The 23208-nt window shown below is 26.0% G+C and overlaps 1 protein-coding gene across 1 annotated transcript in view; it reads left to right on the forward strand.

Annotated features, from left to right (window-relative positions):
- Positions 1 to 11415: 11415 nt before the first annotated feature.
- LOC119670142 (muscle segmentation homeobox-like) overlaps positions 11416 to 23208 on the forward strand; it is a 38261-nt gene continuing 26468 nt past the window's right edge. The window contains exon 1 of the mRNA XM_038080288.1: positions 11416 to 12132. Coding sequence (XP_037936216.1) covers positions 11493 to 12132 — 640 coding nt within the window. The 5' untranslated portion in view covers positions 11416 to 11492. The remainder of the gene's footprint in view (positions 12133 to 23208) is intronic.

A 23208-nucleotide genomic window follows, 5' to 3' on the forward strand; every position in this document is an offset into this window, starting at 1 on the left:
TTTGTTATTTTTTTTTGTTATAATTATAAGTAGAATTAAAATTAATTATAATGATGATTAAATATATAAAAGTACCAGTTAAATAACGTAAAAGTTAAAAAGGGATATAAAGTGTAATTGAAGTACGAGTATATGGGAGGTTGCAGTAAGATTGCGAATATAATTTTATAGAGCAGTAGGTGTAGATGGGATATTTATATATGCATAAAAAATATATAAAAAATATATACCATAAAAATATATATTGTTTTTAAAATATAAAGCTTTAATACTAAATGTATTAAATGTTTATTTAATTTATTTATTTTATTTAAAAATAAATAAATTATTTTTAAAAATGTTTTCATAAATAAAATATAGGTGTAAATAAAATAAACTATTATGTTTTTAAAAAGCAATATTTAAATAAAAATATAAAATATAATTTTCATTTGTATATATATAAAAATAAATAAATATGCTTTTAATGATGGGCTATTCACATATAAATAAAACACATATATTGTTTATAAAAGATACTGATTAAATATTATTAATAACCATGTTATATAATTTATTTGTAATTTCAATTTACATTCTGAATTTTATATATATATATATAAGGAAATAAATGTATTTTTAATAGTGTCTTGTATTATTAAATCATAATAAATTATAATAATAAATTCATAATTCCTAATTTTATGTATATACCTATAAGGAAATAAATGTATTTTTAGTAATGTTTTGTATTATTAAACCATAAAAAATTATAATAATAATTTGTATAAAAATAAATATTGATGTTGTTTATAAATAATGAACTTAATTAAAAGTATTTTATATAATTTACATTTGTACGTATATACAAATAAATAAATGTATTTTTAATAAGGTGCTTATAATATAGTATTCATAAATTTAAATAAAAATATATATATTTATTATTTATTACTCATTGGATTAACAGTGTAAGGATTATTATATTATTTATAAATAACAAATGATTAAATAAACATAATATATAAAATTTTTATTTTCCTGTACATGTAAATAAATAAATGTATTTTTCATAGTTTTTTTTTTGTACACAAAATAAAAATTTTCAAATTCCGAAAAAAAAAAATATATTTTTTATTACTCAAAGAGTTTATTCCTGAAAAGAATTATTTAAGTACGGTTAAATTTATAAATGTAAATTTTTTATTAAATACATTAATATTATTTTTATAAATTATTTGTTCAGATACCATAAGCTTTTTTCAGCTATTTTCGTCTCGTCAACACTTTCAATCTACAAGTAATAATATTTGTTAGTTACCCTGTTTTATAGTTGCTTCCATAGCCAGATATCCTTACATAATTACATCGTGAAAATAGATGTAATACATTCTTTACAAAATACAAAATGTGTCCATTTATAAGTGTAGTTTTTTCAATCGGAAATAATCAGTGATTCCTAGTATTCGCTTAAAAGAGCTTCAAATGTACTTAGATGACTGTAACAACCCATTTCCGCATTTCAATTAAGATTAGTACTTTTCTTCAAGTACTTTCACTCCTTATACGACTTTTCCAGTCTTATAACTCATATACGACAAGTGTTGATGTTTTCACACCATGATCACCATGATTGTCTCCAACATCTTTCTCCTTCTACTGCTGCTTTAAAAATCTATTTTACTATAGTATCCTCTCCATAAATTGATCCCAAAATAAAAAAAACAACGTAATTAAAAATGCAGTAAAATTCAGTAATAAAATCAGTTTTATAATTTTTATATATATTACACATCTTTATATAAAGGGGAATATTAGATTCTCTGGATTTTCCAAAAAAAAGTCTGCATAAATGGTTGACTTGATTTGGTTGACTAAATCTTGTAGCTCACCAACTAAAATTATATTGTAATAGTTTTTACATTTTAATATGTATTTTTAACGCATTTTATACCCAAAAAATACAAACCAATTAATGGATATTAAATTATATATTTTATGTGAAAATAATTGTTGCTTCAGAAAAGTCAACGCTTACTTAATATGTTAAAAAAATGGATGACATACAGTTTGTGGAACCTCAAGAATATCTCTTTGGGAAGGATGGAATTTAATAATATATCAAATAAAATATATTTTTTAATTTCGTTTCCTAACAAAATATCAAAAAAGTTTAACTTCATGTTTTGAGATCTTTTGCTGGCATTATGAAATTTTGCATTTTATTTTTAGCCATTTCATAGATTATATGTATAATAAACAAATTAGAATAAGAGTAAATGTCAAAATAAAAAAAATTTATTTTCATTTGCAAGAAAAAGAACCAGAGTAACCTAAATAAATATTAACAAATTATAAGAAGTTATTTGATTTTCAACTGACATAAATTTTCTCTTTCTGGTTCTTAATATTCAGTATTAAAATCTCTAAATTGATTATTATAATTGCTGAACTCATGACATATGTCAAAAAAACCTTTTTTTTGAATAACTGCAAACCTTCTTTCATGATTATTCATTATATGAATAGCAATCACAATCAACAATTTTTAAAAAAAAAATTATATTTTCAATTTTGATGACATTTTGACTGCACTTCCTTCTGGTTTAATGACTGAGCATTACACTTAAATCTCATGCTACCAATATTCCCATCCAATTTGAACTAATTTTCCTAAAAACCATAAAACCATTTGCTTTCGATTATATGACACTCCTACAATTTGCATAAATCGAAAACAAAAATGTATTGTTTTATTAAAAAGGATATAACAAGCATTTCTTCCTTATTAGTCGAAATAAGGTTCCATTTCATGCAGAAATATTGCACTTCTTCAAATGCAAAACAAAAGTCCTCTTTATTCTAAGTCCCTTGGGACCTTTGGGTTATAAATTGATGCAAATGTGCATATTAGCTTCCACTCAATGCTTCCTTTTTAAATGGCAAAAAAAGTGTGAAATCCGTTGAATCATCATAAAAACGAAATGGTTTTTAGCATTTTTTAAAAAAGAAGGTATTCGTGTGCATTTTGTGGTTCTTCAATTCAACAAAAAATTAAAAAAAAAGCATATTTCAAAACAACATTCTTTTGTTAAACAAGTAAAGTATTATTAAAATTTTTTATTCCTTACTCCAATGGTTTTGTGAAATTAACCACAGTGTAGACTAAATATTGAGCAATTACTTATCCTTTACATATGGCAATGACTTTTAAACTAAGCGATTTGACCACTTTTTATTGCACAAAGAAAATAAACAATCAATCGCCACATATCCATATACATATACATATATATATTGTATTGCTTGCTAATGATCTTTGTTTCAAACTTACATGCCATTTTTTAATTTCTTGTTGTTGTAATCAATACGCTTAAACATAAGTATTCTTAATCTTGCCCAACAATCCAAAGCGAAAAAGAAGAAAACAAAGCAAAAATAGGCAGTAATTTTTTTACTTCAATAGACACACGACAGTATGAAAGTGCGTGCTAATGAAATCAACTAATAAAAGTTAAAATTATTATTTAAATTCTGTAAATGTTATAATATATTTGTACAAATGTGTTTATAATTTAATTGTGGTTTTAATGAATATATGTTTTAGAAACCTTAAATAATTGAAAATATTACAAAAATTCGGAGATGCAATGATTACATGGAAAAAACGTTAAACAAAAGGAGCAGTACGCCGTTTTGAAATTCGCTCCTATTTAAAATAATCGTTAAAACCAATTTAGTTTTCTTTAAAAATATATTTAAAAAATGTTTACTTATATAATAGTGATTCAGTGTTCAATAAGATTTTTAAAGCATAATTTATTTGTAATATAAATTTTTACGTTCTTTTTCAAACATAAAATTAAAAGTCTTGAACAACAAATTCTAAATAAGCATAAAACTTTTTGCTTAAAATTTGAAGCAACGCAATAACAACTTTTATATACAGGGTAAGTCAATTAATTTTTTTTTATATTCAATTATATATTATTATTACACTCAGCGCTTCTGTTTTAAATGCTTAAAAATATAATTAAATAATACAAAATCAAATATTTCTAGTAATACAAAATCAATAAAAAATTATTTGAATATATAGTAAATATATAAAATCATTATTTTTTAGATATATTTATATGTATATTATTATTACACTCAGCACTTCTGATTAGGTCAGAATTCCATAGCTGTAAGCTTTATATATATAATATAATTGTTATTAATTTTTATGTAATACAACATATTTAAAATGAAGTAAAATGAAAGAAGAATAATTCAATTTTCAAATCAATTTTCAATCAATTTTTATATATATTTACATATATTATTATTACACTCAGCACTTCTGTTATAAATGTTTAAAAATACTTAAATAAATAGTTTTATTTAATAAAACTAAATTAAATATTTTTGATCATTCAAAATCAATATGAAATATATTCTTATATATAATCAATATATTAAATATTTATTTTTTATATATAGTTACATTTATTATTTTTACACTCAACACTCAAAATGTTTAAAAATATAATTAAATATATTAAAATAAAAACAAAATGAAATATTTTTTATAATATAAAATCAATTTAAAATATTTAAAACTTATTTTAATATGTAATCCGTATATATAAAATCGTAATTTTTTTTTATATATATTTATATGTACATTATTACTACCAGCAGTACTATTCTAAATGTTTGAAAATATACTTAAATAAAAACAAAATGAAATATTTTTGATAATATTAAATGAATTTATGTATAAAAACTGCATATATTTAAGTTCTTATACAAATGTTTGATTTAACTTTAAACCAAGCAAGTGAGAAAAATACGAACAAAATAAAAATGATGCAATATATTAGTATTAAATAATAAAAATAAAGAAAAAATATTTTAACTATCTAAATTTCAATCATTTTACTTTAAAATTTTTGTGGAAAAGTGATTATAATACAATAGTGATTTGAAAAATATTATTAGTATTAATAAAAATATTTAAAAATAATTAAAATATTTAATTGCTCGCCATTTTGAGATTCATGACTAATTTTAATTTCAACAAATTAAAAATTTAAATTATAAAATGTTGTCTAATAAAAAAATATGATTTAAAGTAGCAGTGAAACATAATGTTTAGATCTAATTTAAATTCAACATTATTTTACAAGGTAAGTCAATACAACTTTTTTTTTTATATATAAATAGAAAATATTTTCATACATTTTTTTAATTTTATCAAATCATTTTACTACTCAAAAAATCTTATTCAACGTATACAAATTTTAATTATTTAAGTTTTATTTATACCAGTTACTTTTATGACTATTTTAAATCATTGAAACTATAAATTATATCGGTTGGATCTGGTCTGGTTTGATTCGATCTAGTTGTGTGTCACAAGATGTTGAGTGCCAAATCAATGACCCCTCCCCCACGTGATAACACAGCGCTCACAGCTTCGGCTGCCCCGACCAATAGAGGTTAAACCCTTTACAAGAAGTACTGCGGTGACTATGTTTAAAACTCAAAGTTACGTTGCTAGAATGATTGTATTGATTTCATTAATTCGATGTGGTGTTGCATTTTCTATCCGTGTAATATGTCCCAAATAGCAGCAGAGGTGCAGAGATGGGCTTTACTCCCCACCCAGGAGGAAACTATATGCAAGCATATCGCCTCAATTGGTACCGACGAAATTTTTTGTAACTTCAATGACATGTTTATCGATGCATAATACTGATAAGTATATTAAAAGTAGGTACCATTACTACCACTGCATATAAATATATAGAAATATATTTAAGAAATATTTCTTTTTGTTTTAAATAAATTTAACCCAATAAAATATATTCAGATTATTCTCAAAAAAAATTTTTTTCCAATAAAATATATTCAAAAATTCTTGAAAATTATTTTTGCCACAATAAATTTTGCAACTGTCGACAAATTGGCAGTTTGTATGCATTTTTCTTATTGTTTAAATTTATTTCACGTTCCTAACGATTCTGGTGTACCATTTTGTCAAATCAATTTCGAAACTCATTTTTACCTGCCAAGTTAAGGCAAACATTGGAAAATAAATTTATTAAATAAAACTCCATGCATTCGCAAGCAAAAAAAACTGCATAAATCAGTAAAAATTTCAATTTTCCCAAGATTTGTGGAGTGTGTCTGATATACAAAGTCGCAAATCGAGTAGTCAAGCCCCAAAAGCAATGTCAAGCGTTGCCAACTATTTCTGTGACTTGCGTAGGCGGCTACAAAGTTCTTATGAGTGTTTTTTTTGCTGGCAATCGAACAAAGAACAGCGAAAATGTGTTTTCTTTGTGTGCTAAACTGCATTTCCGGAAATTATAAGAATTCGAATGTGCTTAAGTGTGTATGGGTATGCACTTTCACAAATAAATATAATTTCTCATATTAAAGTATTGAGTAAATAAATTTCATAAAATAAATTTAAAGTTGCAAGAACTCAACTGCGAAGTCTTTAGTTAATATGAAAATAATTCTGTTTAATTTGTAAATAATTTGATTTAATATGTATGGAATTTTATATATAAGCTTAAATATTTTTAAAATTAATTTTATTTAATAATTTCTATTTTACTTTAAACTCTGTCACACACAAAAATAAATAATGTTTTAATTAATTTTACCGCAATTGAAAAATTCCAATTAAAACTGGCACCACCACAACTAATTAAAATCAAATGAAGCTTTCTCATACAAAACACAATTTCAGATACAAACAAATACATCCTCAGATATAGATATGTAGATACAAATACAAAATCAGATACAAATTCACACAAATTACATTGCAATAAAAATGCTCTTAAATGAAAAACGATTCTGGAAAATAGCAAACGCACAGAGGTTAATTGCTTATAATTTTTGTGATTACTAAAAATAAGAAGTTAATTTTGTGCGTACTTAATTTTTGCAATTTAAATTAGTTAATTGTTATTCTATGCCACTAATTACAACAATAAAAAGGTAATTAAAATTGTAACAAAAATATTTGCAATTATTAAATCGAATAAAATGTAGAAAAAAAATAAAACCGAACAGAAGAGCAATTAAAATGTTGCTGATGGTGATTAGTTTAATTTGGTATGAAATTTTAAAATTTTAATTATTTTTTAGGAAAATTATAATAAAACTGTTGACTCAATTAAGTTGAATATATTCACTTATCATTTTAGTTGTAATAATAACAATTAACAGATTTAGAGGGGCCTATCATTCGATTTAGAAAAAGAAAATAAGAAACAAAACCCTAAATGTTCTAAAAAAATTGATTTATAATCATAAGTTCAGGATTATATTTAACTGTTATAGAAGAACTAAAGATGTACATGCCAGTATCAAATTCTCTATCAAAATATACTGTTCACTTAGGCCCCAGGATCCATAACAAGTAGTGGTGTAGGCAATGGAGTTTTCTCAGAGAAATTGAACAAATCTTCCTACTTTAGGCTTCCAGATCATTTAGTGTCTTTCAGGCGGAAGTGATCGCCATTAGGGAAGCTATAGCTTGTTTGAATATAGATGATATATTAGGCAGGAATATATGCATACTATCAGACAGTCAAGCTGCTTTAAAGTCATTAAGTTCAGTCCAATTTACATCTAGGACGGTTTTTGACTGCTACACATCTCTAAACGAATTGTCGACGCAGCACAATATTTCTCTAATCTGGGTACCCGGCCACAGGGATATTTTCGGCAATTGCAGGTCAGACGAGCTAGCCAGAAAGGGTGCTTCAGGACCTTACTCGAAACACCTAGATAATCTGGACATATCGCTTACATCTTGTAAATTATTACTCAGGTCTTTCTATACAAAAATTTTTAACAGAAGATGGGAAGACTCAGCGATATGCAAACATATAAATGCAATCTGACCAATTTCCGATAAAATAAAATCTAAATTTCTCATTGAGATACACCATAGAGACGTCGGTCTTTTGGTAGGTTTACTTACAGGCCACTGTGAACTAAGGAACCATGCTAGAAGATTAGGTGTTCTCTTCAATCAAATCTGTCGCAGCTATGGCGAAGACGATGAGAGTGTCTCTCATCTACTGTGTTTTTGTCCAGCTCATGCACGGTGGTGACTTAGCATTTGGGGAATCCCCTTTCTTGAGGACCTGGACCAGTTACACAACCTGACACTAAATATAATTTTATATTTATCCAAAGGTTTTAGATGGTTTTAAACCCTGAGTTTTTCTCCCATATATACGGTAACACAATTTGCTTAAGTGGATCCACTAGTGATCGCCGACATAACCTAAGCTAACCTAGGCCCCAGGATATAAACTCATTGCATTAACACTATTATTGCGGACGTTGGCCTATGAAAATTGACATAAAGAAACCCGAAAACTATATTGACAATAGGACAGATAGATTATCTTAAAATACAGAAAACGCTTTTACATTAAACAAAGCAAAACTACTTATAATAACTATAGTCCTATAAGTACTAAACGACTTGAAATGAGAAATAGGAAGCACCCTTCTGTAGTTATAATTTGTGTCACTATTATCCCACTATCACTATTCTCACTATATATGGATTCAATTAATATATTATACATATATAAAATAAATATAATAATATTATAGTAGTTTATTATAATATGTAGGTATAATATAGTTTTATATCATTAATTGTCAGAATATTATATGTTAAATATTATATTGAATGCCATATCTAAAACGACTGCTATTTCTTCCGATTTTTGAAACCATCCGCTGAAATACAGTATTATTCCCTTTAATACAGTATTAGTCAGTTCTATCTGTACTATCTGTTATTTTTCGGTTATTTTTCTCCGGCAAAATTATTAACGTATGTATGTATTTTTTTCTGCGGCCCTCCTACCTGTTCACTGATTTCAATTCGCTCGCGATCTTATCTAGTCTAGACGGTCTTGCTTTTATATTATTCTTTCTTCTGTATATAACCTGATCTAGAAACGTAATACGAGGAAAGTCATGCTAATGTTACGCCACGATTGGCACAAGCCAGACTATTTTTTTTATAGTAGTTTTATAATAGGTACTTTCATCATAACTGACGTTAAATTACAACTTTTATAAAAATAATACAATATTTTTGTATAAAAAATAAATATAGTGTATATGTATATTGAAATACATAATATATATAATAAATAGACAACAAATGTGTTATAGTCAATTTAGATTTTAAATACAATTCTATAATTTCTGTAAGTGCGGTATGAATTTTTAAATCAATGATAATAATAATAAATAATAATAATAATAATAATTAATATTATATATAAGTGTTTCTTACTTATAATGCTAATCAGTAAAGTAGTGAATAATATGTTATGTAAATTATAAAAATAAATAAGAACCAATAACTAAAGATATGAAAAACAAGAAAATCAAATCCTTTAAATCATTTCCGACCTATTAATTCTACCATCTTTAATCCGACATGCCAATAAATAAATAAATAAATTAAAAAAACGTTGACTGAAATAAACATTAACACATTATAAATTTAATTTTTTAAATTTCCTGTCACATTGTCTTCTTCCTCCTTCTCTACTATTAAATACGAGCGCAAAAAAAAATGAGAGCAAAAGCAAAAGCTAATCGATGAACACAACATTACACTAATTGGCAGGAGCGGAGTGAAAATTTCTTAATTAACATGTTTCCTAGACGATGGCAACAACAAAACAATGGCAGCGGCATAAGTTAAGCGACGGAGCACAAATTCGGGAGTAATCAGCACCAAAAATGGATGCTCTTACCACAGCAACAAAAGCAGCAGTAGCAGCAGCAGCAGCTGATGTCAAAATAAATGAAAAATACAAGAGAAAAGCAGAAAAAACAAACGAATATAAAAACAAAAACAAACAAAAATCGTGTAGAGCACAAAATAACGTTTAAAAGTAAGCTTTAAAGGATTTTGAAAAGGGAATTATTGATGTGCTTATATCAAAAACACTATTATTAGCATAATTATATTTAAAAAAAATTGAAATAAACAACAAAAAAGTCTAGAAAAAGAAATAAATCAGAATAAAAGTCCTTTTTAAAATTCTACCAAGTTGTGAATAAGCTTATAACATAACTTTAACTGGCAGGCACAAAAATTTACTTGTAATTAAGTGCGTAGCCTGCAAAGCGGCACTGCCTCATACATAAATAAAGTAATTACAGCAACAATAAGTCAACTCACACACAAGCAATTCACATCTATTTGAATATGATATACGTGTGCAAATACAAATTCCAGGCATAAGAGCGATGCAGTCATACACGAACACAGTAGTTAGAATGAAATAGCAAATTTAGGAGTAAGTTAAATAAAATTTCCAACAAGATATAAAGATATTGTGTGATATGAATACTGCTAGTTGGAATTAATTTGCCCCTTTGAATGGAAAACGTTCAAACGTTTAATGTGTGTGTGTAAATGAAATGGCATATAAGAATTGTTGCTATTTCGCACATACCAACTGAATGGCATGGAGAAAAGATGGCGCACTTGTATTTGCTGAGTAGAAAGAAAGATGTATTTGATTTAATGAGTTTCTGCTGACATTTTGCAGAGACGAAAATTCAGTTTCATTTGGTACGACAACGTTGAACGTTTAACAGCACGGCGGCGCATTTGTCAAAAGCAAGTTATATGAAATTCACATACATACACGCATCGCATGTTGACTGAATTACAAACTGAAATAACGTGTTATTTGTGCAATTCAAAGTAATACAAAAACAAAGAAAAGAAAATTAAATTGTGTGCTTAGTACTGAATTGGAAAGGAGAGAAAAGTCTCAGAAGACAATAGAGTTATGAACTTAAAATTTATGAAAAGTAACATTTAAAAAACAAACGAAGTCATGTAATAAGTAATTTACAATATTAATTAATTAAACAAACAAAAATGAAATTGTGACATTTAAACTTAAATAATTAATTAATACTAAAAAAATTCATTTTTAATTAATTAACATTAAAAATTTTAGAAATTAGGAAAGTGCATTAAATCTCAACAAAAACTGCTTATATAAATAATAAAATATTTAAAAAAAATACTTGTAATTAATGTGCAATATAATAACTATAATTAAATATCAAGAAAAATTTCATAAATTTTAAAAATAAAATTTTTTTAAATTAAAATTATACAAAAAATTAAAAATTGAAACCAAACAATTTATGAAATTCTGTAATATTGAAATATTTATAAAATGAAAAGAAAAATTAAATAAACGCTTCCTTAAGCTTAAAAAATTGTTAAATAAAAACTTTTTGATTAGCAAAATTAATTTTTAAAAAAATAATACTAGTTATATACATATAAACATTAAACAACTTTAAAGATGTTACTTGCAAACACTCATCATTAAATAATTTTAATTAATATTTAAATTAAGTTTATTTAAAAAAACTCGTGTTGCCAATAAAATTCACTTGTTCGTGCAATTGCGTTTTTACCGACGGCAAATATGCAGGCTACAAAAATGCGCAATCCTTTTGCCATACAAGAAATTCTTGGTTTAGGCTCTGCTGCTGCTGCAGCAAGCTATCAACAGGCACAAGTACTAAACCATCATCAGCAATTACCCTTACCTTTGCCTTTACATCATCATCATCAGCATCATCAACAACAACAACAGCAGCAACATCAATCGTCGCAATCGCAACAACACAATCAACAGCAGCAGCAACAACAACAACAACAACAACAACAGCAATTGCATTCTTCACGTTTAAGCACTGCCTCACCACCCACCGCTGCCACCCCAACCGATTGTAATGCAGCGCCTATGTCACCTGCCTCATCGCATGGCGGCAGACCACCACGTGATTCACGTTCAATCTCACCCGATGTGACACGTTTGTCAGCGGCTGCTGCAGCGGCTGCCGCTGCTGCTCATTGCCAGTTACCTGTATTTAATCCGGCAAACTTTTATGCAGCAGCCGGATATGCCGATCATGCAGGGCAGCTTAATGCAGCGGCTCATCATCATCACATGACCACATTAGCCGCTGCAGCTTACTTACGCGGTTTTTTGCCGCCGGGCTTTAGTACACCGCATGAATTTCGTGGTCACTTCCAGCAACACTTCGGCAGTCAATTTGGTGGTAAGTGTAATGTCTTCACTAAATAGTGTCAATTATTTTTTTAAGTGTAATTTTATTTTTTATTCTCAAATAAACTAAACCGTGTGAGTGAGGTTCGGATTTGATGTGGGGTTGTTTAACTTTATTTGATGGGGTGGTGTTATGAGAGAAGGTTCTGGGACTTTAAAATATAATATATTGATTGACATATAATATATGGAAAATAAAATTAATTAAATATAAATAAGAAAAAACTAATATTTTATAAAAATAATTTTATGTTCACTAAAATTAATATAAAATATTATAATATATTATAGATAGGACCTTCTGAGAGAAAGTGCTGGGACTTTAAAATATAATATATTGAATAGAATATAATAAATGGAAACATAAAATTAATAAAAAACATGTATAAAAAAAAATTATTTATTAAACTAATTGTATATTAACTAAAATTAGTAGGAAATAGGGTCTTATAAGATAAGGGTCTTATACTTTAAAATATTGTATAATTGAAAAATTTATTATGAAATATAATTTAATATACAATATATAAATTGGGGATTATATACCTAAATTGTATAAGTGGTTTAATTAGATTATAAACAAAAAAATGTTTATAGTGTTATACTCTGCAAAAATAACTTCGGCATTAACTAATAAGTTAAATTAATATATTATAAATTATAATAATGATAATACTTACAATTAAATCATAAAATAAAAATTATTTTCCAACTATATTTTTATATAGGTTACCCAAACCGTGCTCTACCATTTTAAATAATATAGTTCATAATAAGAATATTAATAAAATATAATTTAAAGAAATGCCGCGAAAAAAATCTCAAAAATTATGGTAAATATCGTTATAAAAATAATAAGTACATAATATTCAATAATATAGCCAAATATTTAATGCTTTACTTAATGATCATTAACATAATTCAAAAAATTTGTTGACAAAAATTAGAACAATTATATTAAATAAAAAAAAAAAATAGATAGTTTAATAGAATCAATGGTAGAAAAATAAAAATTTTTAAAAATTTAAAATATACAGCCAATAAAAATATCAAAACCCAATCACGGCTTTATTACTAAATTTATTACAAAAATAATAATAAACAATTAAAATATGCACTCATAATAGTAACTATTATAATTATCAGTTTTTATCAAATGTATATTAATACACATTATAACAATTTTAATAAAATATTAATATAATTAGATAATAATTTTTATATATATTATCTACATAATTAATAATAGTAAAATAATTAATATACAAAAAATAAATAGAAATTAATGAATAAAAATTAGAATTGGATTAATTAAAACAAAATCCAATGTAATAACTCAAGAAAAACTGTCTTAGACAAGAAATACTATCTAAAAACATATTTGAATCTATTGAAGAATTAATTATATTAATTATTTTGATGTATCAATAATTAAAAAAATTATATTGACATTAGATAAACATGGTTATATGCGCGTATTGCTATTATCATCATTTATTTATTTATTCTAATTTCATTTTTATATTTTTATATTTATTATAATTTCATTATTATCTTTATTTTTTTTTATTATTTATTTATATTAACATTTAGTAAAAAATGTACTACAATGCCTATTTTATTTTACTCCAAATCAAATAATTTTAATTTGATATTTTTTTATTTTAAATCCTTTTGTACATTATTTCTTACAAAGTAATATATCAGATATATTGATTTTTCGTACTAATATATTTAATAATATAACTATTAAAAAAGCATGAGTAATATACTTAAAATATATTACTATAATAATTAAATTTAAATTACGATAATAATATTAATATAAATTCATTATAAATATAGAAATAAAAATAATATTCAAAAATAAAATAACATAAAAAAATTAAATAAAAAAAGCAGACATACTAAATTAAATTATTTAAATTTAGAAATTAATTAATTAATTATTAAATAATAGGCTATGATTGCATCCCGAGCTATTGTGTGCCAAATTCAGAAATAAAGTTAAGTTATAAATTAAAAATATAATATTTACTATATATAAATAATATAGTTATAATTTTTTTAATTGAGTTGTATTATTATATTTCCTTTTTTAAACCATTAAATCATATTGATCTTTAACTTGGATGAAGCAATAAATGTCTATAAGGGGTTAATAATTTATTCGTCAGTTCTCTAAGGAGTTCTTACACTATTATATAATCTTATGTTCAGAATACGAATATAATTAATAATTTCAATATAATTTTTTTATTTTATTCAATAATTATTATTGTAAGTTCGTTATAAGACAAATAATTATTATTTCATTCAAAAAAAAAAGAATCCAGTAATTATTAATATTCAAAAACAATTGTTTTTTATTGTTGATATTGTTGAAAATTGAGTAATTAATATTTTTTTCATTAAGCAATATTCTTTTATTCTTTTTCAAAAGGTGAATAGTTGTTATTGAATATTATTAGAATTATGCTTGAGTCCAACTTACAGTTTAATAATTAACCTATGAATATGACCTAGTAAAAAATCGAAATATTATTTTGTACCAATATTATTTTGTAACTAGTCAACAGAATTAGTCAAATCCATCTTATTATATCATATTCTATTATAGATAGATTTCTATCTTATTCTATCATAGATACATTTCTATCACCTTCTATTAAATGGATTCGACTAGTTCTAGTGAAAATACACTAGAACTAGTCTGTTGAACACTAGTCAACAGAATTAGTCGAATCCATTTCATTATATCACATTCTTTTATAGATAGATTTGTATCTTATTCTATCATAGATACATTTCTATCACGTTCTATTAAATAGATTCGACTAGGTTTAGTGAAAATACACTATCTAACTCAACGTTGAGTAAGTTTATATACTCCTTATCTAGAACTTCAAACTGGATTCAGAGAAACTAAAGGTTAAACACAAAATTCTCCACTTTACTCCACAATCTTTGCAGTTTTAAAATCAACCAATTTTTTTTTTGAAATTATTAGGAATGTAGAATCAAAAAAGATTTCTAGCCTTTTTAAGTGATTAGAATTCTTACTACTTCACCTAACTGTTTATAGGTTAAATAAACTTTTATCAATTTTGGTATTAGTTATAACGTAATTCTATCTCTCTTATTTAAGAAATATATATTATAAGACACTAATCTTATATAGAATACATAAATAAGACTTTCGTTTCATGGTATACAAAAGATACAATAAAATTATGTATAGTTTATAGAGCCCAAGTCAAGATGAGCGTTCTTTTTTCTAAAGTTTGAACACCCTAATTAGTTGATTACATATTATTTAATTTAATAGACTTAATTCAATTTATTACAAATTATTCAAATAATTTTCTTGCATTCCATTTTATAATTTTAAAAGCATTTAAAAATTTTTTAAACTGAAAATATTCTTATTATTTAGAAAACCTCAACGAATCTGCAACCTTTGCCATATTAACAAATTGTCTCCTCACACAATTTCCCTTCAGAATACTCTTCAGTGTCATTTTTAGCTAATTAGACACACAATTTTTATGTAATGTCTAACTTTTTTAGTATTCTTCTTATCTTTGGTTTTTTGCAAATTATCCTTTGGGTGCACTTGAGAGAAACTCAATGCCAGTGCAATGTAATTTTCAAGTAGGCTAACTAAGGTACATGCATATCTTTTGTAACAATTACAGAAAACCAAGAAATGCCCATAGAACTGAGAAAAAAAAACCCCACAAAAAGTGTGAAAACCTAACAACACTTCTGTATCAGTATGTAAAAAAAAACAACAAAAAAAACATAACAAAAGCTTACAGGCTTATGAATATGAAAGATGCAACCAAGTGGCAACATCACTCACACTTAATGCACAACTAATAAGCCTTATGAAAGCAAAAACAGACAAAAAAAAAATAAAACGTTAATGAATACAAAAATAAAATAACAAAAAAATAAAACAAATTTAAGTTAAAAACACAACAACATTAAAACAATAAGTAGAAAACACCAAAGTAGCAATTCAACAGCACATCAAAGCTAATGTAAAGCACTTTTTTAAGTGTTGAGCCCACTGTGCATTGACTCAGTCAGTCAAGTTGGTCGGTCGGTTAGACAATTTTGCAAGCATAAAATGCAACAAACAGCAACTAGAGACCTATTCTTCCCACCATATTAGTACTTCATGTTTTATTAGGTGGGAGGTCTACCCGAAACACAATGTTGAGAAGAAAATGCAGTATAACAATGTATTCATTCAAATGTAGCAAAAGCAATTGTTACTTATGTTTTAGATATTTTTTACCCTACATAAAGCTTATTAATACATTATAAGCTCCTCCGGTGCCACTCCACCTTATTCTCAGTCACTGGCTGACTCAGTCTATATCTTCGCTTGCTGCTGACATGTGTCAGTTGCCGCTAATTAAGCAAATGATGCGTGGTCGTCGGTGGCTGGCTGCTACTTACTGTAGAAGAAAATTGGCAGTACAAATTCGGTTGAGTTTACAATTTATTTTTTATTTTTTTTGCTGTCGATGTATCTATCTAAAATTAACTACTAAATCCATAGTAGGCCTCTTTAATTAGATTGTGTCAAAAATTTTAATTTAAATTAGGCTTGCGTGTCTACTTGAGTGCAAAAGTTTACACGAAAACAACAGCAACGCCAGCCCGCCAGGCACCTTACGGGTATTTATGGCATTCTAAATATAAACATTTTAAAGATTTTTTTAAATTGGAAAATTATTTGAGTCAATAAATTTAATCATATATATGTATATAAGATTTTAATAGAAACATTCGTAATTAATGTATAACTGAGAATAAACCCTGGTTAGGTTAGAACAATCTAGCTGACCGTAAGTCACGCATTGATCTATTAGTCCCTAGTGATACCAGATAGAGATAAATTCATATGTAGATTTTATAGTTGAAGTATTTGATGGAGTTGTGCTATAAAGTGTTGGACCAATACAAATATTCGCAAATTTGATCATTTGAATCGAATTGTGCTAATGTTCGGAAATAATCGAACTATTCGATATGTGTTTCATTTCATATTTGTTTTATTTTATACAATAGCAAATTGCATTTGAATTTGTTTATAATAGCAAATTATCACATACCATATGGGTTTCGAGTGGTTAACATTTCTTGATCCAAATGCTTATAATGCCAGTGAAATCATATTCATTCAATATGAATTCAATATTTGACGCACTATTTATTGAGGAGCACACTATTAAGGGAGTGCTTGAAGTTCTATTCCTGAGAAGGAGCCACCACACATTTTTAAAAGATTTATTAAAATGTGGGTTTAGACCAGACCTTAGAGACATTTCCATATTCTGTGTGTGTTAGTTTTAGCACACAAGCTCAACAGTGATCTGATACTTGACGTAAGTCTGTCAACTGAAATATATTCAGTTTTCTGAATTTCAAAGATTGTTATATGTTATTTATTATATAATAATATATATATAATCAAATTATTATTTTGTTTATTATGACTATTATTATTATATGTGTTATTTGACATTAAAAGTCTATATATGTTTATGCTTTATATATTGTATAAAAACTTTTAATTTAGTATGTTATTATTAATATATAAAATTAAACTCAAATTATTGACAAAAATTAATCATACGTGTATTCAAGAATCATATAAGTTGCTATGCAAATTTTAAGCGTCCCTTAATTCCTTAATTTTAACTTTAAAAAAGTCTAAAATCTAAGTCTAAAATAAAGTCTTCTTCAAAATGTGGTTCTGTAGCTGATTTAAATCGTCTAGAAATTGTGTCCTTTATGTATTTAATCTACACTATATATATAGTTGACAATAACAAAGCCGGTTTGAAGCACCCTCATGTCTGTAGCACTGATTTCAAACCGACAATGACCCATCAATTAACTTGCTGTCGGGTTAATAGATCTATGTGACACCTCAATGAAGATGTTATTTTATTTTGAACTGGTCTATATAGAATTATTTTAGTTATTAGTTATATAACAATAACCTTACACCAAGATTTTATTATTATTATTATTTTTATATTTAAGTTGAGAGTTTTGGCCGTGACCAAGAGATCTATTGTGCTCCTTTCATCGATTCAAAGTATTTCTTTAAATCCAAATTCCTCCACAAAAAGTATCATTGAATTTGCTTTACAGCCTTTAAAGTATTTCTATCAGTCCCAACTCCTCCATAAATTTTAATATAGATTCTACCTTACCGATTCTTAGTTCTTCATCCGATATAAGATATTCAACTAGGTACGTTGCAAGTGCTTTAACAGTCTGTATAGATTTCGATATCGATATCGGATATCGAAAATTTGTTATTCAGTTGATGTGTTATTTATTTTTAAAATATTTCATAGTGTAAGTTATTGTTGTCATGGATTATTTCTCCAAAAAAAATTTTTTTACATGCCAATCAAAATTTTATATTTCCAACTCCTAAATATTGACCAGAGATTTGTTCTGTTTTTTGTAATTTAATAAGACTCGTATTTCTTCTATAGTTGAAGTTAACCCAAGAACTTAGTTAATTCTTTTAATCTGTGCTATCATTTCAATTCTATATCCAGGTATAAAAGTTGTTTCTACTATCGTCTTTAGATGTGTACTTACAAATTCTTTGAAGAATACTTTTTTAATATAATTTATCTTAGCAATCAAAAGTATCAAAATACAATATGTGAACAAATATTGATCAGTTACCAATCAAAAAGGAAGGACATTATTTATAAACACCACAATTACGTGCAAAAGCTGTTTCACTTAGTTAGAGAAAAGTGTGAAAAAGGACGAAACATATTCGTACACTTAAACAACCCATAATTTTACCTTTAGTAACAACAACCAGATACATCCTACACTAAACAAGCTATTTTTCCCAAATTCTTTCCTGGTGTCATCATGTTCATTTTTGTAAGTAAATAGCAACAGCATTTGTAGTGGAAGACCAGAAGTGATAATAAATGGTATTGTGTTTGGGACGCATTTCCAGTGGCAAAGTGCTAATGGCATTATATCGAAGTCGTCCAAAAAAGTAAGTTGTTAACTTAGCTTGTGGCATTTGAGTGAGTGTATTTGTTTGGCTATTGTTAGTGCAACTATTGGTGTTGTTATTTTCGCTTTTCCTACTGCTGCTCCTGCTATAACTGCTACTTGATGACCACTTTCTACTGCTCTTGGCAGAAGGATAATAGTGAAATTGCTTCGATACGCAAGGAAATACTTTTTTCATTTTTGGAAATATACTCGTACTTAACTTGTGGTTTGCCACTTAAGTGTTTATTTTATCCCAACAATTTTCTTACCATGTGTAATAGATTTCTTCCCATTTTTTAACATTCTTTGAAAAAGGTTACATTTGCTATTATATTACTTTACCTGCCTAAGCAGCTGATCTTTTGTGTTTGCTCCTTAAGCACCTTTTGGTCGCTACTTCACTTTATTGTAAACAAAACAATTTTTCAACACCTATTTTCCTGCAGGAATGTTAGCAAATTTATTTCATTTTTTTCGTATTTTCATTTGAGTTATGTGTGAAAAATTAAAAAAATTAAGTATTTACTTTTATGTAAACATGCAAACGCCTACTTTTGACACCTTTCTTATGTTGCAATATCACCTACACTTGAGTTTCATTATCAGAAGGCGTTAAGGATGTAAGGATATAAGTAATTGTGTAGATTTTACGCATCCTTACAGTGTTCATATATGTAAATTACAATGTAATTAAAGTGATATATTAAAACGTGATTATTATAACCAAAATAGTAGACCGTAAAATAATCTGTACCTATTATATATATCTAGATCTATATATCAAAACGCAGTTGTTTACTGTTCATACCAAATGAACTTCTAAGTCTCTAAAACAATTGCATAGTTTTATTCTACGTTATCTCTACATAAATAAGCCAATCATAGACTATTACATACTTACTAAGAGTCAGTATTTAGTATGGAGATCATACAAAAATATTATTAAAATCTAATTTTCTCCCAAATCACAAAATCGAATATTTATTTATAACATGTAATCTTTAAATTAGGAACCGAAATGCACGTCATTACATTATCATTCAGAATTAATATTTAAGGTTGCTGTCATATATATATAGGTATTTAACCAACATATATATAGGTTCTTCTAAATCACTGATCTAAATAATCATTATCTAGAATCTAGATGATTAGATAGTTATCTAATCAGATTTTATCTAGATTACCAGATAGATAATTATCATTATCTAGATTAATTAAGATAATATTTATACCACATAATTTCTAGATAAAAGAGTGTTATATTGGCTATAATAATTTAATTTAGAACTAATATTTTGGAGTTGTCATCTTACAAAATGTTGTTAAAGTCAAATTTTTTCCTAAGCCGCAGTATTAAACCACATAATATTAATACCATATAATTTCTAAATAAAGAAATAATTGTTTGTGGATTTATGACTGATAAATAAATGGGTAGTTTAACTAATATCAATAAAATTGTTAAATATCTAATTAAATATATTTTTCAAGACAATATATTACACACACTTTAAAGGCCCAGTCAAATAATATTGAAATAAAATTTCTAACTTTGGTGGTATCCACATAAAGTGCCGTGATATCGGAGAAAGTCGGAGATATTACAAACAGTTTAAGAGCTTCATTAGTGGTTACAATAAAGCTGTCAACGTTCTAACTGAATTTATTTTTTAAACTGAGATATACTCTAAATGTTCAGCCTGGTAATATATATAATAGCTAAAAATTTTAACTCTTAGAGCACCCGTAGGGCAACCGTAATATCGGAGAAAGTTCTGAAATTTACTATACAATTCAAATTAATATATTATTAGATACTTTTGTATCTATTTTATTTAGTTTAACTAATTATATGCTTTTTTATCAATAGTAACAAATATTGATTTAATTCTTTTATATTATATGATAAAATATATTAAAAGTATCACTAACAGCTTAGTATTAGCACCCATTTCGAAGGAATAATGAACCCAAAACTCAATATAAAAAATGTTCCAAAAAATTTGGACATTGTAGAAAATTATTTTTATATGATGTATTATGTCAAATTTTCCTTGGAAATATATGTTAATATTAGGGTTTAATATATGACAATTTTTGTTCAGTTTCACATAGTATATAAAACAAAAATTAACCTATTTTCTTATTGCCTCCGAAATTATAATAATGTCATTCTCATATATTTACACTTACAAATACATATACATACATATATATATGTATCATATATACATATATAAAGTTGTGTAGTAAAGGGTACTTGCAAGTAAACCACTTAAGTCATTATTTTCTTAATAATTTTTTAATTAGAAAACTACAAGTTCAGATTAAAGTAAATAAATAAACAAACAGCAAATTTCTTAAATTGGTTTTCTTTAAAAAGAAAAAAATATCTTTTCTCATACCACAAAAAAAAAAAAAATTTGTAATATTAAACAAATAAAAAGGTAGTTTCTTTTTAAGAAGTTAAGTAGAAAATTATGAGTTTGTTTGTGTTCTGTTTCTGTAAAAGATGCAGCAACCTAGACAAGTGGCTTTTTTCATCAGACACTTGGTGTGTGTGTTCGCTTGGACACTTGCAGCCTGAAGCATGATCAGCCAAAATGTCGTCACTTACTTAGCCAGAATACTCAGCGTTATGTTAGAGATCCGGTATGGATAATAATAAAACTCTTATATATACACTATAATACTCGTTCATTGAAATTTTTACAAAATCATGCCCTGCCATAGCATGATTCTATATACACATCCCTGACCCCTCTTTATCTGCTGGAATTTATTTTCTAGGAAGCGCGTTAAATGTAAACAAGCGCCTGTGAGTATTTTTTTTAGACAGTGAAGGTTTCATAGTTCAGAGTTTTTAGACTTCTTGTAGATACTAGGATTGTGCCACTAGCATTTCAATAGTTTTTTTTTTTAATTTATTTATTTATTTTTTTTTACATTTTTTTTTATATTGAAAGAGTCACATTCCTATATTTTGTTTGATAAGAAAGTGGCAACAGTGCCATATGGTTAGGTTATTCTACTGCATATTGTGTTACTTTTGTGGTGTCCTGGACGTAACCCACTTTGGCTGCAATTTGAAAGTTTTTGTTTGGTTAAATGAGCACATTTACTATTTGACTCTTAGGTTATATTTTGCATATATTTTTTTATTTACTTTTCAATTGTAATTTGTTTATTTTTACGAAGATGATGAGTTGTTAAAAATATTGCTTCTAAGAATATAAAAGAAACCTTAAGGAATATGCATTCGTTATAAACTTTGTTTTTGCAATGAAATTAGAAAAATAAATTAGGTGTTACATTTGTGGTATTTAATTTTTCTGATATTGAAATTATAATATTAATAATAATAAGTACGATTTAAATTTTTTTTAAAAAATCAACAACAGTAAATAATTTTTAATGAAGTCCAGTTAAGAATTTTATATCAGATGACCAAAATCCACTAACCGTATAATATTGAAAAGAGTATCCTTCTCTTAAATAAGCAAATTTTCGAACTTATAAAAATTCTTAATGAAATGAATCTCTGGGCTGACAGTACAACTATTATGGGTATTGCCAAATATTCATCATCACTAATCGTTTGAATGGTTTATTGGTTTAATTATCCGTATATAAATTTGGCAAGTGTCAGTACTTGAATCCTGTCAAATTTGTACTCTAAACCTATATATTATCACGCAGAACCAACGTAAATTAAATTTGGAGTTTTATCAAGTTTTATTGTTTACACATAAACAACTACTCTATTTACTGCATTATTAGTTAGAACAAACGCATAAACCACAGCTATATAAATTTACTTATTCTTTATAAATTAATTTCTCAAGTTTTAGCTATATTATTTTTAGAAAACATTTCGGCATTCTCACTTAAGATCGCTTTAAAATACACGTCTGTCAGCAGCACTCAATTTGGTAAATATATTATGTATGGAATAAATCTAATAAGAAATTAGGCCCTAAAGAAATTCAATGGATCTTTTGCT

The sequence above is a fragment of the Teleopsis dalmanni genome, chromosome 1, assembly GCF_002237135.1.
Source record: "Teleopsis dalmanni isolate 2A chromosome 1, ASM223713v2, whole genome shotgun sequence".
Classification (NCBI taxonomy): Eukaryota; Metazoa; Arthropoda; class Insecta; order Diptera; family Diopsidae; genus Teleopsis; species Teleopsis dalmanni.